This window comes from Schistocerca gregaria, chromosome 6, assembly GCF_023897955.1.
Source record: "Schistocerca gregaria isolate iqSchGreg1 chromosome 6, iqSchGreg1.2, whole genome shotgun sequence".
NCBI classification, from domain to species: domain Eukaryota; kingdom Metazoa; phylum Arthropoda; class Insecta; order Orthoptera; family Acrididae; genus Schistocerca; species Schistocerca gregaria.
Window position 1 is genome coordinate 108,966,359 of NC_064925.1, and position 15,582 is coordinate 108,981,940.

At 41.0% G+C, this 15,582-nt stretch overlaps 1 protein-coding gene across 1 annotated transcript in view; it reads left to right on the forward strand.

The window, feature by feature from the left end:
• The window catches only part of LOC126278613 (juvenile hormone acid O-methyltransferase-like), a 45,528-nt gene extending 36,409 nt beyond the window's left edge, over positions 1 to 9,119 (forward strand). Inside the window, exon 6 of the mRNA XM_049978855.1 lies at positions 4,860 to 9,119. Coding sequence (XP_049834812.1) covers positions 4,860 to 5,128 — 269 coding nt within the window. The 3' untranslated portion in view covers positions 5,129 to 9,119. The remainder of the gene's footprint in view (positions 1 to 4,859) is intronic.
• The last annotated feature ends 6,463 nt before the right edge of the window (positions 9,120 to 15,582 follow it).

Below are 15,582 nucleotides of genomic sequence, written 5' to 3' on the forward strand. Positions count from 1 at the left end.
AAAATGTGCTGCGAATAGACATAGTAGTAAAGAAGTAGTAAAATATAAGACGTCATGATTGATGCAGCAGTTCTAGTGCACGAACAGCGAAAATGTGGCATAAGATAAACTGTTTCCTTTCATCATTCTGGCAGAGGTGTCAGTGACAAGAAGTTTCGAAAAGGTTCGAAATTATGTGTACTGTTTGTTGAAAGTCACTAATGTTTCTCTTTTTCAAATAGTGGGTGAATGTAGTCTTGGTTTTTGCACGAGGCGAGTTACGCTGCTTGAAGACATACATCCAGTTTCTCAATGTAATACTTGTCTTACTGTGTTAAACTATGATCATAAGGCTATGCCTTAGATTATGAAAGAATTTTAAATTTTTAAATTCTATCAGTAATTAAATGAAATGTTGAAAATCAAATTTTTGTTGCCCCTGGAAGACATCAGAGAGGCAACTTACTACCGACAGGGTGAAGCATGAACGGTGAACCACGTTAGACAGTTCGATACTACAGGGAGAGGTAGTCGGCTGTGGCTTTATAGTAAGAGGCATCGTGGCAATGGCCTGAAGTAATTCAGGAAAAATACGGAAAATTTCAATTAGTGTAACTGAATGGGTATTACAGCTCCCATCCTCCCGAATATAACTCCAATCCACTAAAAACAGTGCAGTCTCGTTCCGTTTATCCCTAGTGCACAATGCTGCTTTATTTATACACCAACTTCGCCAAGTAGTTAAGCTCTTTGCCCATCTCCTGCTCCCCCCCCCCTCCTCCTTGTCCATCTAATTCTCTCCACTCACTGTTCAACTTCTCATCCCTTCTCTCTCTGCCCATCTCTTTCCAATCTCTATTCATCTACTCCTCTCCCCTCCCTTAGCCCATCTCCTCCTCTTCTCCATCCAGTTCCTCCTACTTCCACTCTTATCCATCTCATCCATCCCCTCTCTTCTCTGTCCAGTTCCTTCTTCTCCCACTTTTACCCATCTCATCAATCCCCTCTCTTTGTCCATCTCTCAATGTCCATCTCCTTCTCTCCTATTCGCTGTTCAACTCCTCCTCCTTTCTCTCTCTGTCCATCTCCTCCTCTTTCCAATCTCTCTTCATCTACTCCTCTTCCCTCTCCTTGCCCATCTCCTCTTCTCCATCCAGTTCCTCCTACTAGCACTTCATCCATCTTATCCATTTCCTCTCTTCTCCATCCAGTTCCTCCTACTCCCACTTTTATCCATCTCATTCATCCCCTCTCTTTGTCCATCTCCTTGTCTCCCTATCTGTATTCATGTCTTCCTTTCCTCTCCCTGTCCGTCAGTCTCCTCCTCCTTCTTCTCTCTCCACTTATCGCCCCCACCCTAGGCTGGTGGTTCTTACCCCCATGTATTTCTTTCCAAATCCTAGGTAACATGTATACCACATTTGGTTGAAATCGATCCAGGGATTTAGGATGAGATTTCTACAGGCACCTGTGGCTTTGCCTCCATATACACATATCAAATATATTTCACATGTACTTAACACATTTCACTTGTATCTATAGTGTGTTCCAGACTACAATTTCATCTTTATGCAGCTCAATATATATGACGTATCTCCAGAACTATTTGTTGTACATGGATCTAGTTTACATTCAGTGGTATACGTGGCTACTATCCGCTAACAGTGATCTGAATAGACTTAGTAGTAAGGAAGTAATAAATTAAAACGTCGTAGTTCGTGTTGGATTTACTCAATGAACAGCGAAAATGTAGTAAACGATAATTTTTTTTTCCTTTCATCATATCGGCGAGAAAAAAAATCATAAAGCTATAGTACTATATGTAAAGTTTGTTGCAAGTCACTGAGTGCTCTCATTCTCAAATATTGGATGACTGAATTATGGGTATTCTCGCGTAGTGGGCTAGATGTCTTTTTTACCCCCATCCCTTTGATAGTTAGATGTATATAAACAAGTGCCTGACATGTCCGTCAGAACAGACGCCATTCTTTGATTCAATGGCAGTGTGTATACATAATTTAAAAGAAATACAGATCTCTGCCTCAACTGGACAGTGAATTAAATGCACTTGGATATATAGACTGACGCAAAAAAGTCACCACAACAAAAAGTAATTAATGTAATGAAAATTTGGGAATGCTTTTGCCTAGGTAATACAAAAAATGGCTCTGAGCGCTATGGGACTAAACATCTGAGGTCATCAGTCCCCTAGAACTTAGAACTACTTAAACCTAACTAACCTAAGGACATCACACACATCCATGCCCGAGGCAGGATTCGAACCTGCGACCGTAGCATTCACGCGGTTCCGAACTGAGCGCCTTAACCGCGAGACCACCGCGGCCGGCGCCTAGGTAACATATTTAAGTGTTTAACATTGCAAGATCACATGGTAATGTAACCCCGAAGTAAGCCATTGCAGATGTAAAATGCTGGTACATTAATAACCGATGTAACGGGCAGAATGTTGCAGGCAAGTGTGCATGCATTGCGTTGTACAGGTGCCGGATGTCATTAGTGTGCTGGAGCTCCATGACTGCTGCAATTGGTCAGTCAATATAGTGACGGTTAATACTGTTTGTGGATGTCGCAGATGTCGTACGTTAATGCCCCATATGTTTTCGACCGAAAACAGATCTGGTGATCAATTATGGCAAGACAACATGTCGATCCTCTGTGGCGCATGTTAGATTACAACATCGACATGTAGGCGAGCGTTATACTCTTGGAAAACACCCTCTAGAATGCTATTCATGAATGATAGCCAACAGGTCAAATCACCAACCCTACGTACAAGGGTGCATTGTATAACCACGAGAATGCTTCTGCTGTCATACGAGATCACATTCCAGACCAAAACTCCAGATATAGATTCAGTTTGTCTAGCATCCCTACTCGTTGGTTACAGGCCCTCAACTGGTCTCCTTCTAACCAACACACGGCCATCACTGGCATCGAGGAAGAACCATCTTTCATCGGAAATCAAAACACACCTTCACACAGCCCTCCAAAGAACTCCTGCTTGACGCCACGAAGTCGTCAATGGTGGCGGTTAAGGGTCAGTGGAATGCACGCTACAGGGCTTCTGGCTCGGAGCTGTCATTCAAGTAACCGATTTATAACAGTTTGTTGCTGCGGATACAGTACGATGCGCCAGAGCCATACGCCGAAGACGAGGGTTTTCCCTCTCGGTAGTGTCAGGTGGCAGTCCGGAGCCTTGTCTTCTTGCGACCGAATATTCTCGTGACCACCACTGCCAGCAGTCGCGTATAGTGGCTGCATTCCGTTCAAGTCTTCCTACAAAATCGCAGGAGAAACACATATCTTGTCGTAGCCCTATTCAAATGACGTCGTTCAAACTCAGTGAGGTGTTGATAATGGCTTCTTTGTCCCCTTAAAGACATTCTTGAATAAAGTGGATTCATCATATCCAGTCACAGAAGTAACACGGTAACGACAGTTACCTTGTGTATTTAAAGCAAATCTGATTTGCATACATATAGTGGTGGTACTAGCACTGCTGTTATGCGACTAGCGAGAAATTGGAAAGACAATATTTCAAATGTAGAAACACGCCTAACAACTTTCGTTTATGTCGCACAACTCCTTCTTCGAACTGCGATTTTTTAAATCAGTGTATAAGATGAAATTTGTGTTAATTCAGGATTCAAATTTCATTCAAATCCGTCCAGCCGTTTCAGCAGGAAGGAGTCACAAACATATTAACTTACACACATACATACAAACTTTCGCATAAACAATATACAAAAGATATAAGATTCTTGCAAAGAATGTTATTTCATAACTATCCATTTCAAGACCCATTCTTTTCAATATATGTTTACAATAATCTCCATTAATATTTTTGTAGTTATTCTCATGGCCCTTTTCTATTGTTGGCAAACACATGGAAACATTTCTGTACGTCTTTCTTGTTATCACAGTGTCAGATATTCATCTGGTGGTTGAAACTGGAGGTAATTTTTTCCAGAGTAAATCGGTTCCGCATTAACGCATTAGCATACCTACCAAGTATCGGCGCCATGCGATAATTACAGCCCACATCGCACCTCCATTAGTAGCTTCACTTTAATTATAAGCACCCAGTATGTATTGAGGCAAAACAGTTGTTACCCTTCCGTGGATTAGGAACAATCATTGGAATCAGTACTGCGAGGTGTGCATTTCAAAACCGATATAAGATATAAATCCACGTGTCATCATTTCTAATATGTGCAAGGTAATTAACGACTAGAATGATTTATTACTCTATGAAAAACAAGCATTTACTGTTGGAGGCATTTCATCACAACACATTTAAATTTCGCCACCTTCTCCAGTTCCATAACTATCTGCTTGAAGGTTCCACTAACGTTTTGACTATTTGGCCACATGAATTAGTCTCCAATCCTCTCGTTCTTGGAAGGCTTTTTTTCGTAGTCAGCTAACTGCCACCTGCCCAGGCACTCTTTTAACTTGCTGCAAGGATGAAAGAGATGGGCCGTAGCCAGATTACTTCAGTATTTGCACTTAATATTAAAATATAAAAGACGATTTGTACGCCTTAAAAGTAATGTTTCTAAAAGAATTTAAAAATATGTACAATGTTTAAGGTTGCTTAGAGAACAAAGACAGCAGATTTTCTATTGTGAAACAGCCTAATTGTCTTAACTGGTTTGTTACTTTTTGATAATTCGGTTCTTATACAAAGTTGTAGAACGTGAACAACAGATTAAAGCAAGTATTGATATTTATCGCCTTAAATTGTGTGGGCCTCATAACAAACACGAAGCTCAGAGAAACTAGCTACTAGTCTTTCTTTATTCTGACATTTGGTACTTGCCTCTGTTTCAAAGACAACTCTTTTTTTTTTCACACAGAAGCCGTGACAGCCGTGAACCCGTTTGTGGAGCGCTTGCCAGAAACGCTGCAGCAAGAGTTCCTAGAAGACTGCATGAAAGAAGTTCTGCGACAAAAGCTCGTGTCGATAGAAGATGATGCTGACAGCAACAACAATAGCAACGGCAGTAACAGGAGTGGGAACAACGCAGTCGACGCAAACAGCAAGAAGTTGACGACGCGCTATAGCGTGCTCACGGTCGTGGCCGCGAAGGCCGCGGCACAGAACGGAGTTCGAACTGTACGTTGACTAGGCCGGAGAACACAACAATAAGCGGTATCTGCAGCCGTCTCGACTAGAATGTGGTAGTTGCGGCAGGATGCTCGTAGATGTCCCACCGAGTTCTCCCCCGTGGTCGTCAGTAGTCTACGGCAGTCGGAGAATAGTACCACAGGTTATTTCAGCACCTAATCCTGTAGGCAACTTCCTGTGTCTCCGTGGTCTGCAAAGGACCAACCTCATGGCACTTGAGATGAGTAAAGCACCTTGGATAGGAAAGTTCTCGTCAGGTGTAGAAACCACGACAGGACTGTCTTTCATAGATCTGTGTAGCTAATGATAATTAATTAACATTCACTAGCACATCTTAAAAGAGGCACTGAAGATTAAATAAACAAATGTTAAAAGCGCATGGACACTCGTGCACTGCACTGTGATGCCATGTGCAATCCATGCATTTTCCAAACTGTGTACCTGTAACACTTACACCAAATCATCTCTCAAAGAACCATATCTTTGTCAGTAAGAAAACTGTAGTGAAGATATTCTTCATCTTTATTCTTCCATATTTTGGAGTGCAACTGGCATTTTGGATACCGATACAGTGTCAAGCTCTATGTTAAGCATAGTTTATGCAGATATGCACAGCTTATGGAGATATGCACTACGAAAACACATCGTAATGTTGATAGCGAATTAGGGTTTCAGACAGAGAGAACAAGTTTTCGAAACTGGAGGTGGCGTGATGGGAACAAAATGTGACAATTGACACATGAATAAATTAATAGAATCTCTTACGGCGTCAAGAATGGACGGTGTAGTAAAATCATTTATAGTTTCCCTGTGATTGGTCTTCTCTGTATGATTGTCTGTCAGGTGTACCTTGTTCCCAGTACATGTTACTGATCACAGTGAATACTCTAACGCATGGATACCTAACCTTTTGCCTACCACCCACTTTTGTTTTTCTGTCAGTAGTAAAACTTCCTAACTGCCCCGCAGTTGGACAGTAATGTTTATTTATAACTCAGCGAAGTAACTTTACTTATAAAATTTATAAAAATGACTTATAGCAGGTTAAATCATACAATAATAACTACGCAGCAAATATTTAATGACAAATTTTATGAAGACTTACTGAACATTTTTTAAAACCCGTACCGTCTACCGCCCACCATAAAAGCTGAAATAACCAGTAGCTGGCGGTAGGTATCAGGTTGACTACCACTGCTCTAACGCTTGGAAGAGGTTGTCCTAAGAAGAGTACTTACAGTTTAAAGCTCCTACTACATCTACCACGTTAATTCAGTTCCGAGTACAAAACCAGAAAAAATAATTAATGAAGTTTATTTCCGGATGAACTACTAAAATCATGTTCTTAAATTAAGGATGATTAAAACTTTGAACATAGCTGTTAAGGTTCAGTGACCATTTCAGAATTATATTAGAACAAATAAGCCCTCGGTCACAAATATTAAGTCAAAATTGACCAGTTTTCGTCGCTACTATGAGCGTCGACACCAGAATTAAACTAACTGTTCTAAAACATATTAGGTATATAATACATTAATAAAATTAAAGTTTGTACTGACTGGAAAGAGGTGCAGTACTTACAAGACACATTTGAAAAAGTCTAAGGCTGGAAAGGCGACGTCATGAATCGTTTTAAATAAAATGGCGAGTCGCTAAGGACGGCTCGTACTTAGTGAACAAGGGTTGCAACAAGACTGAAGACGACGCTCATAGTAGCGTCGAAACCTGGTCAATTTTGACTTAATATTTGTGAGCGAGGTCTTATTTGTTCTAATATAATTTAGGGTGATTGCATAATGTGGTGCCACACAACGTGGCACTACACAAAAATGGCGCTAATAGCATAGGCACATAGGGAACACACACGACAAAGATCTGTAAGTCCACGGTATTGGGGTAAGTTGAGAAAACCGTCCAGAAACACAAGTGCTACAAAACACCACTGTTTCCTGCGCATGTATCCCGACATCGATATGGGATATGATCACCATGCACACGTACACAGGCCGTATAACGGGTTGGCATACTATGGATCAGGTGGCCGAGCAGCTGCTGGGGTGTAGCCTACCATTCTTGCACCAGTGCCTGTCGGAGCTCCTGAAGTGTCGTAGGGGTTTGAAAACGTGCAGCGATACGTCAACTGAGAGCATCCCAGACGTGCTCGATAGAGTTTAGGTCTGGAGAAAAGGCAGGCCACTCCATTCGCCGGATATCTTCTGTTTCAAGGTACTCCTTCACGATGGCAACTAGATGGGTCCGTGCGTTATCATCCATCAGGAGGAAGTTGGGACCCACTGCACCCCTTAAAAGGTGGACATACTGGTGCAAAATGACGTCCCGATACACCTGATCTGTTTACAGTTCCTCTGTCAAAGACATGGAGGGGTGTACGTGCACCAATCATAGTCCCATCCCACACCATCAAACCACGACCTCCACACAGGTCCCTTTCAAGGAAAGGAATGAACACCAAGCCTCATCACTGTTCAGACTATACCTGAACTCGTCCGTGAACATAACCTGGGACCACTGTTCCAATGACCATATACTGTGTTCTTGACACCAGGCTTTACTGGCTCTCCTGTGACCAGGGGTTAGTGCAATACACCTTGCTGTTCTCCGGGCGAATAAACCATGTGTGTTCAGTCGTCTATAGACTGTGTGTCTGGAGACAACTGGTCCAGTGGCTGCGGTAAGGTCCCGAGCAAGGCTACCTGTAGTACTCCGCGGCTGTCTGCGGGCACTGATGGTGAGATATCGGTCTTCTTGTGGTATTTTACATTGTGGACATCCCATACTGTAGCACTTGGACACGTTTCCTGTCTGCTAGAATCTTTCCCATAACCGTGAGATCACACTTTGTGGCACACGGAGGGCCCGTGCAACGACCTGCTGTGTTTGACCAGAGTCCAGTCGCCCTAGTATTCTACCCCTTATAACGTCATCAATATGTGTTCTTTGAGCCATTTTCAACACACAATCACTATTAGCACGTCTGTAAACGTCTACAGACTTACACGCTGCATCGTACTCTGACATGTACCAACACACCTCTGCATATGTGGACTGCCGCCAGCGCCACCGTGCGACGACCGCAGGTCAAATGCACCGCATGGTCATACCCCGAGGTGATTTAAACCCGCAAACGGTCCACCAGAGCTTTGTTTCACCATGTATGAGCATTATCCTTAATTTATGAGCATGAGTGTAGTAATAATCTGCAAAGATTGTTTTCCCACAAAAATTAAATAAACTAAGTGTAAACAGAGGCTGTTACTGAAATACAAAGAAACAACGGCTTCATTAAGTAACATTATAATACAAAGTATAGTAAGCGAGAGGAAACACTGTTAGAAGTAAACAGATGTACAGGCTCACAACATAACATGAAAATTAATTATCACTCAGTAATTCTAACTGAGAGGTCTCATGTTAAAACACAAGATTCAGTAGACAGTAACATGTCTGCTCAAATACAGACACATATCTCACAGAGCTCCAGAAACATGGCAACTCTTGCACAAGTAGAACGCATTCCATGACCTGTTGTCAAATCGGCACACTACAGCTACAACAATACGTGAGGGCGTCGCATTCTTGCCGCACAGTGCATAAGACTTTGGATTGCATTCAAAAAGGGCAAAGTTCAAATACTGTCCCCTCATCCAGATTTAGTTGTTCCTTGCTGCCTTCAGTTTCCCTAAGATGAATTTTCGGCTTGTCCCTTTGGAAATGCAATGTTCCACTTTGTTCTCCGTCGTTGTCCACTCAAAGCTTAAACTTTACAATAACCTCGTCGTCGTCAGATGTTAGACCTAACCATATTTATTGACAAACAGCTTCGCTCTCTGATAAGAATCAATACTTCTTTTCTAGGTTACTGCTTTCTGTTTGTAATCATTAATGTAGAAAAGTGAAACTGTTTAAACCGTAGAACTGATTGGCATAGAAGGCAAGTTAATTTAAATAAACAAAGGCTTCACTTTTATGTGTTCGATTTCTTTTTTTATATTTGCATTCTACAAAGTAAAATCTTCAATCAACAGATAAGCACTTGTGAAATTTACGATTCGTGGACATGTCTTCTAGCAACAAATACTCAGAAACAAACAGCGATATTGGAAGATGTGTCTATTAGAATGTTATTCCTTTCACAACTTTTTTGTCTTATATTAAGTAAGTGTGAAAGATTCCGTAAGTGCACATACACAAATAGTCATTCCTCCAGACCTGTGTGGCTCACATGTTCATACCGTGACGCAATCATGCGTATGGAAAAAGCAGAATCGAAAGATTAATCGCATTAGGTATCTGACTAGAATTCCACAACTGCACTTTCGGAATATTTATTGCTAACCAAAGGTCAATTTTAAACAGCTATAATTGTGAAAAAGTAATTGTGGCTTTCTTTATATAGTCTTTGTAAAGAATTACAGCAAACTATTTTGCTAAAGCACACAGCGGCACCAGTAGCATGTACCGAAATGACTGTGGCTATTTTCAATCGTTTATGTGATAATTAACCTAGCACATCTATTTTAACAAGAGTGGTTTCTTACAACAGTCCATTTCTGAAAAAGACGTTCTTTTTTTCATCTTTAGAGGATCGAAACGAAAATACATACAAGATGTATTTACTTCTGTTCTTCTATGCGATCTTTTATGTAAAAAGCTACATAAAATATCGCCTAGAAGTACAGCCATCCATTCCTGCAAAAATCATTTCATGTGTTATAATGCAGCAATTGAAAGGTCGAAATGCAGTACTCGTCGTTACTGCTGGATTTATTCAGGAATACGTTGTATGGGAAACATTATCATTTAAAGATGCAATCACTAAATGGCCATTTTCAGCCACCTAAACAGCAACTACACAATGAAAATTACGTTATTCTCTTTGTGGTAACTGAATGTCAAAAGTATATATTCCATATATATCTACATTACGAAGTTGTATGGCAATTTGCGACCTTAATGTACTACCAAAGACCAATAAACGAAGCAGAATATAAAAAGTCTTTTATAAGCATTCACATTTGTCATTTCTTACAGTAGTAAAGGGTAATTATCAAAAACTTTGTTTGTGTAGCCGATTCCCAGTAATCACTATTTCAAATATCTCTACCCAGCTACATCACAGCTACATAAACAACATTCATCAGCCACCACGTTCTCCCATTCCTAATTACACTAGCCTCTCCTCAATACCACTAGTTGTTTATGTCAAGTCCTTCTGCGTTATGGAATATCATGTGCGTAATATCATATAAGCTATGTTTTTTTCCAGTTTCAAAAACAAACTGACGGCTATTCTTTTGGTATATTGACAGCTCTATCTTCACTCCTCGCTGAATCCAAATATAACGTAACCTATATTCTCAACACTTTTACCCAGAGTCTCAAAACGACAGCAGTAGATCACCCCCCTGAAGCGGATTCAGCCGAGAAGGAAAAAGTTCAGTTTCGCTTAATAGTAAAAGCTCAAATAGCACGATTCAAATGACGTTTGCTGTGTGAGTAACAGAAAGAAGTTTATCAAGGGCACAGAATAAACAACAATTTTAACTCTCCTAAACAAATTCCTTCAACACTGTCAGCCCAGTTCTTCTTTAGAGAAATTCAAGGAGAGTTAGAGTCTGGAAGCTGAGAGGAGTCTACTGAGCTATGAACAGAAGGCTTTATGTAACACAGTGGGCTCCCTTCGATCAAGATTACAAGCAACCGGAACAAAACAAAGGCATTTCAGTAGATTACTAGGCATCAAATGAATAAACAAAATAATCCAAATGAATTCAAGCCCCAAACGAAATGAACTCTAAGGCAGATGATGCTAAGTTCAAATCACTGGCCTATAGATTTAATGAATCCACCCTTAGAACATTGGGAAATACTGGGAAAGAAACCGACGATCAAATCCAGGTATATATTAGATTCGTTTAGGCACTGAGTACTCCTCCAGTAGACAGATTTTGCCAACTCAGGTGTCAGAGACCACAAAAATCACTATGTCACTGTATAACAGTTATTCTTCAGGCTATGATGATATATTTCAGTGACAATGCTGAAATCGTAAGCTAATTTGGTAGCGTCTCCCTCAGTTGCCTTTTTAATCATTCCATGAGCCATGATGTATTTTCTGGTATAAGTGACAGTAATAGCCACTTATAGAAATGGAAACAAGGGAGTTACATCTAATTACAGATCACTCTCCCTTCACCACCGAGTTCTTCTAAGAAGTCAGCTTGTAATACAGTAATGAACGACTGTGTGATAGTAACTTCTTAACAACTGCGCAATTTGGCTTCCATAAACGATACTCTACAGAGATAGGGACATAGAATCTCAAAACGTCAGCTATAGTATTATTAAACAAAAGAACTACGTCTGTTAGCATTTTCTGTGACACATACCTTTTGTAAAATTTTATTCTCCTAAGAATCTCTATGTCCTGGCAAAAAAATCAGTTGACGGCCTTCTGTTAATCTTAGATGGTTCTGGAAATGATGTAGACCATATTTTTCCGATTTTTAATGAGCTTCGCCATAATATCAGTTTTACAATTGAGCGAGAATCCGATACTAGGTCCTTAAATTTTTTGGATCTCACTTTAATTGTGATTGACAACCGCATTGAATTTAATATTTTTTCGAAAAAACACGTTTTCCGACAATATTATACCTGCAGACTCGGCCCATCCGTACGCCCAAAGACGGCCTTTTTCCATTATAATATTCATCGAGTTACAGTTATCCCTCTTGCAGCAGTTGCAGTTGAAACTGAACTGGTTACACTTGAGAATATTGCTATAAATAATGGCTATAGGCCTCAGTTGGTAACACATGTATAACAAGAAAATAAATAATAATATTAATAAAAATAATATTACGTCTTCCACCGTAGGGGATGCGTTAGATGACAAACAGGTGGCAACGATATGTATCCCTTACATAGGCAATATAAGTTACAAATTGTGGCGTTTACTCACAGCTTATAACTTCAGAGACGCCTATTCTACTAATAATAGTTTACATAGGAATTTAATTCACTCCTTGCAGAGAAAGAGCGATAAACTTTCCCACTCAGGAGTATATAAAATTACATTCAGGGACTGTCCAAAATTTTACATCGGGCAAACGGGGCCAGCTCTGAGTCTCAGGTATAAAGAGTATATTCCGACCAGAAGCGGTGACGCTACTAAGGGCTCTACTTATGCGGAACACATTGTGCAAACGGCTCATGCGCCGAGCTCTCCAGTTAATATCGCTTTACTTCATGCCGAGGTTAAGGGCTTAAAACTGGATGTTTTGGAAGAAATGCAGATCTTTAAGCATCTGCAACATGTTAAAGATAATATCCTCAATGACCAACTCCTACTAAGAAATCGAAATTTTTTTGAAGGTTTCGCCCCTTTACTTTGTTCTTCATACTAGTAAATCTGATGATCTGGGGATTATCACATGTGCGCGCTGATTGACGAGCGCGGTTGGTCAAGCTGTTCATCTTCTTTCTTTTTATCCTCATTTTCCTTTTACGGTGAAGGTGATTTTAGCCCGTTGAGCAACTCACTTTTATCCCTATTTTCTTTATTACCACGACGTCTCATAAGCAACCGTGTGCGGTTATTTGTAGGTTTCATCTCCTATTTAGCTCGTCTCTTGTTCTATCAATTTCATTTTTTGAGATACGTTGATCCACGGTTGGGAATATATGGGCTATTTATCCCAGACCCATGTATAAACTTTCTCGTATTCGTACGCGCATTCGCATTCAAGTAACTTCCCTTGTCTTGCGCATGTGCGTAGATAGGGGGTCAGGCTTGTCAGTGAGCGACCGTTTGTTGTCGCAGTTTATGGCGGGTCATGGCCCAACGAACATAGGCCGGCGTAAGGTGGAGCGTACACCATTAAGTTAAGCAGTGGTTTTGACCTTGTAGATATGTACTGTTTGTGTTTTCCTTTTCTTTTTCGTTTATAAATGTATAGCTATGGTGTTCTTTTAATCATTGACAAAGGTCATCTTAGGCACTTGTGGGTGTTATTGTAGTTCTGAAAAAGATGTAGTTATCTACACTGAAACCTGGGTTAACACTTAACACTAGGTGCTTTTTTCGCAATCGACGCGGGTTTTTAGTTTTTTAATATATTAACCAACGATTGCTCACGCGCTGCGATGTTGGAGGTTTTTACTGTTGACACTACACACGCTGGCAGATGACGTTCACCGGGTATTCGCCATACCCACACCCTGCCATTGTATCGCCACATTGTGTACCGTGATTCGTCACTCTACACAACGTTTTCCCACTGTTTACGCTTCTTAGCGCCCCAGCGGTTCTATGTCCTTCAGTCTGGAACCGAGCGACAGCTACAGTCGCAGGTTCGAATCCTGCCTCGGGCATGGGTGTGTGTGATGTCCTTAGGTTAGTTAGGTTTAAGTAGTTCTCAGTTCTAGGGGACTGATGACCTCAGTTGTTAAGTCCCATAGTGCTCAGAGCCATTTGAACCATTTTTTTACGCTTCTTACACCAAGCGAGGCGTCATTTGGCATTTACCGGCGTGATGTGTGGTTTATGACCGACCGTTCAATCATGAAATGTATGTTTTCTCTCCTCCCACCTTACTGTCGTAGTACTTGCAGTGGATCCTGATGCACTTTAGAATTCCTGTGTGATGGTCTGGATAGATGTCTGCCTATTTCACATTACGACCCTCTTCAACTGTCGGCAGCCTCTGTCAAAAAAAAAATGGTTCAAATGGCTCTGAGCACTATGGGACTCAACTGCTATGGTCATTAGTCCCCTAGAACTTAGAACTACTTAAACCTAACTAACCTAAGAACATCAAAAACATCCATGCCCGAGGCAGGATTCGAACCTGCGACCGTAGCAGTCGCACGGCTCCGAGCCTCTGTCAGCCAACAGACGAGGTCGACCTGTACGCTTTTGTGTTGTCCGTGTCCCTTCACGTTTCCACTTCTCTATCACATCGGAAACGTGGACCTGAAAAAAACGGAAATGAGCGTTTGGCGTCATTGGCCGAAAGGCCCCTTACAGGGCAGGTGCGGCCGCCTTGGTGCAGGTCTTATTACATTCGACGCGCGCCCGGTGGCGAGGGAATGATGATGAAGACAACACAACATCCAGTCCCTGAGGACGGCAATCCGTCACGCTGACCACTCAGCTATCGGGGCGGACACAGTGGACCTAGGAATGTATAGGAGTGCGGAAATTTTGCGTAGAGACGTATGACGCAAGTGACATCCAATCACCTGAAGTTGGAAGTCCATGAGTTCTGCGGAGTGCCCCATTCTGCTCTTTCACAATGTCTAATGACTACTGAGGTCTCTGATATAGAGTACCTCGCTGATACAGAGTACCATACCTGGCAGTAGGTGGTGGCACAACTCACGTAATACGAAAAACGTGTGTTTTTGAGGGTGTCCATGTACTTTTGATCACATAGTGTATGACTGTCCTACGGCATCATCTTCGGCAGCAAAGTAGGTCAAGAAAAGTATTCTACAGGAAATTGCAGTAAGCATATTATGTGAAGTTGATAACTGAACGTCTTCCAGAAGTCTCTTCAGGAACCTTGGGATCTAGGTACTACTGTAATCAATCGCTCCCCTAGAACACACCAGGGGCACAAAAATTTAGTTTTCAATATTTCGCATGATTACCTACCGAGTTTAAAATACTGTCATAATCTGGTCATTTAGAATTAAAAGTGTTACTGTTAGAAACTGTGTGTTTGTCTTGAGGTAGATTAACTGACTGCACGTAAATACCTGGATTTTATTCATATAGCATTTGAGAATAAGAGCTCTCAGCAACTTCCGACAAACTTTACACATAGTTTCAACTCCTTATGAAACTTTCTCTCGCTGACACCCCCACAAAATGATGAAATGACAAAAGTTTATCGTTTACCACATTTCAGTTGTTCACGCACTAAAGCTGATCAGCAACAGATATAACGTTTTAATTTATTACGTCTTTACTACCGACTCTGTTCAGAAGTCTGCAGCAGTACCCACATATACGACTGAATGTAGCTGCAAAATTATATCACTGTGCGACACATAGTTCAGAAGATATGGCACCATAAACATTGCGATACGTGAAAAATTAACTTTTTCTTAAAATGAAGTGCAATCTACCCAGACTATAACTATCTAGCGATTCATGATGAGAACACTTAGCGACTTCAAGCGAACTTATATCATAGTTTCAAACCTCTCCTACACTTCTTCTTTCCTACGTTCTTAAGGCCAAATATTTAACTCATTAACATATTCGTAAAGTAATCAGATATAATGATAAACTGCGAAATATGCAACTGAAACATTACAAATAAAAACAATGCATCCCCTTATAGGATTCAGAATAGAGTTTTATATTCTGCTGCAAAAGTTTTAAATAGGTCACTGGCAAACGTAAGGCAGGAAACGGG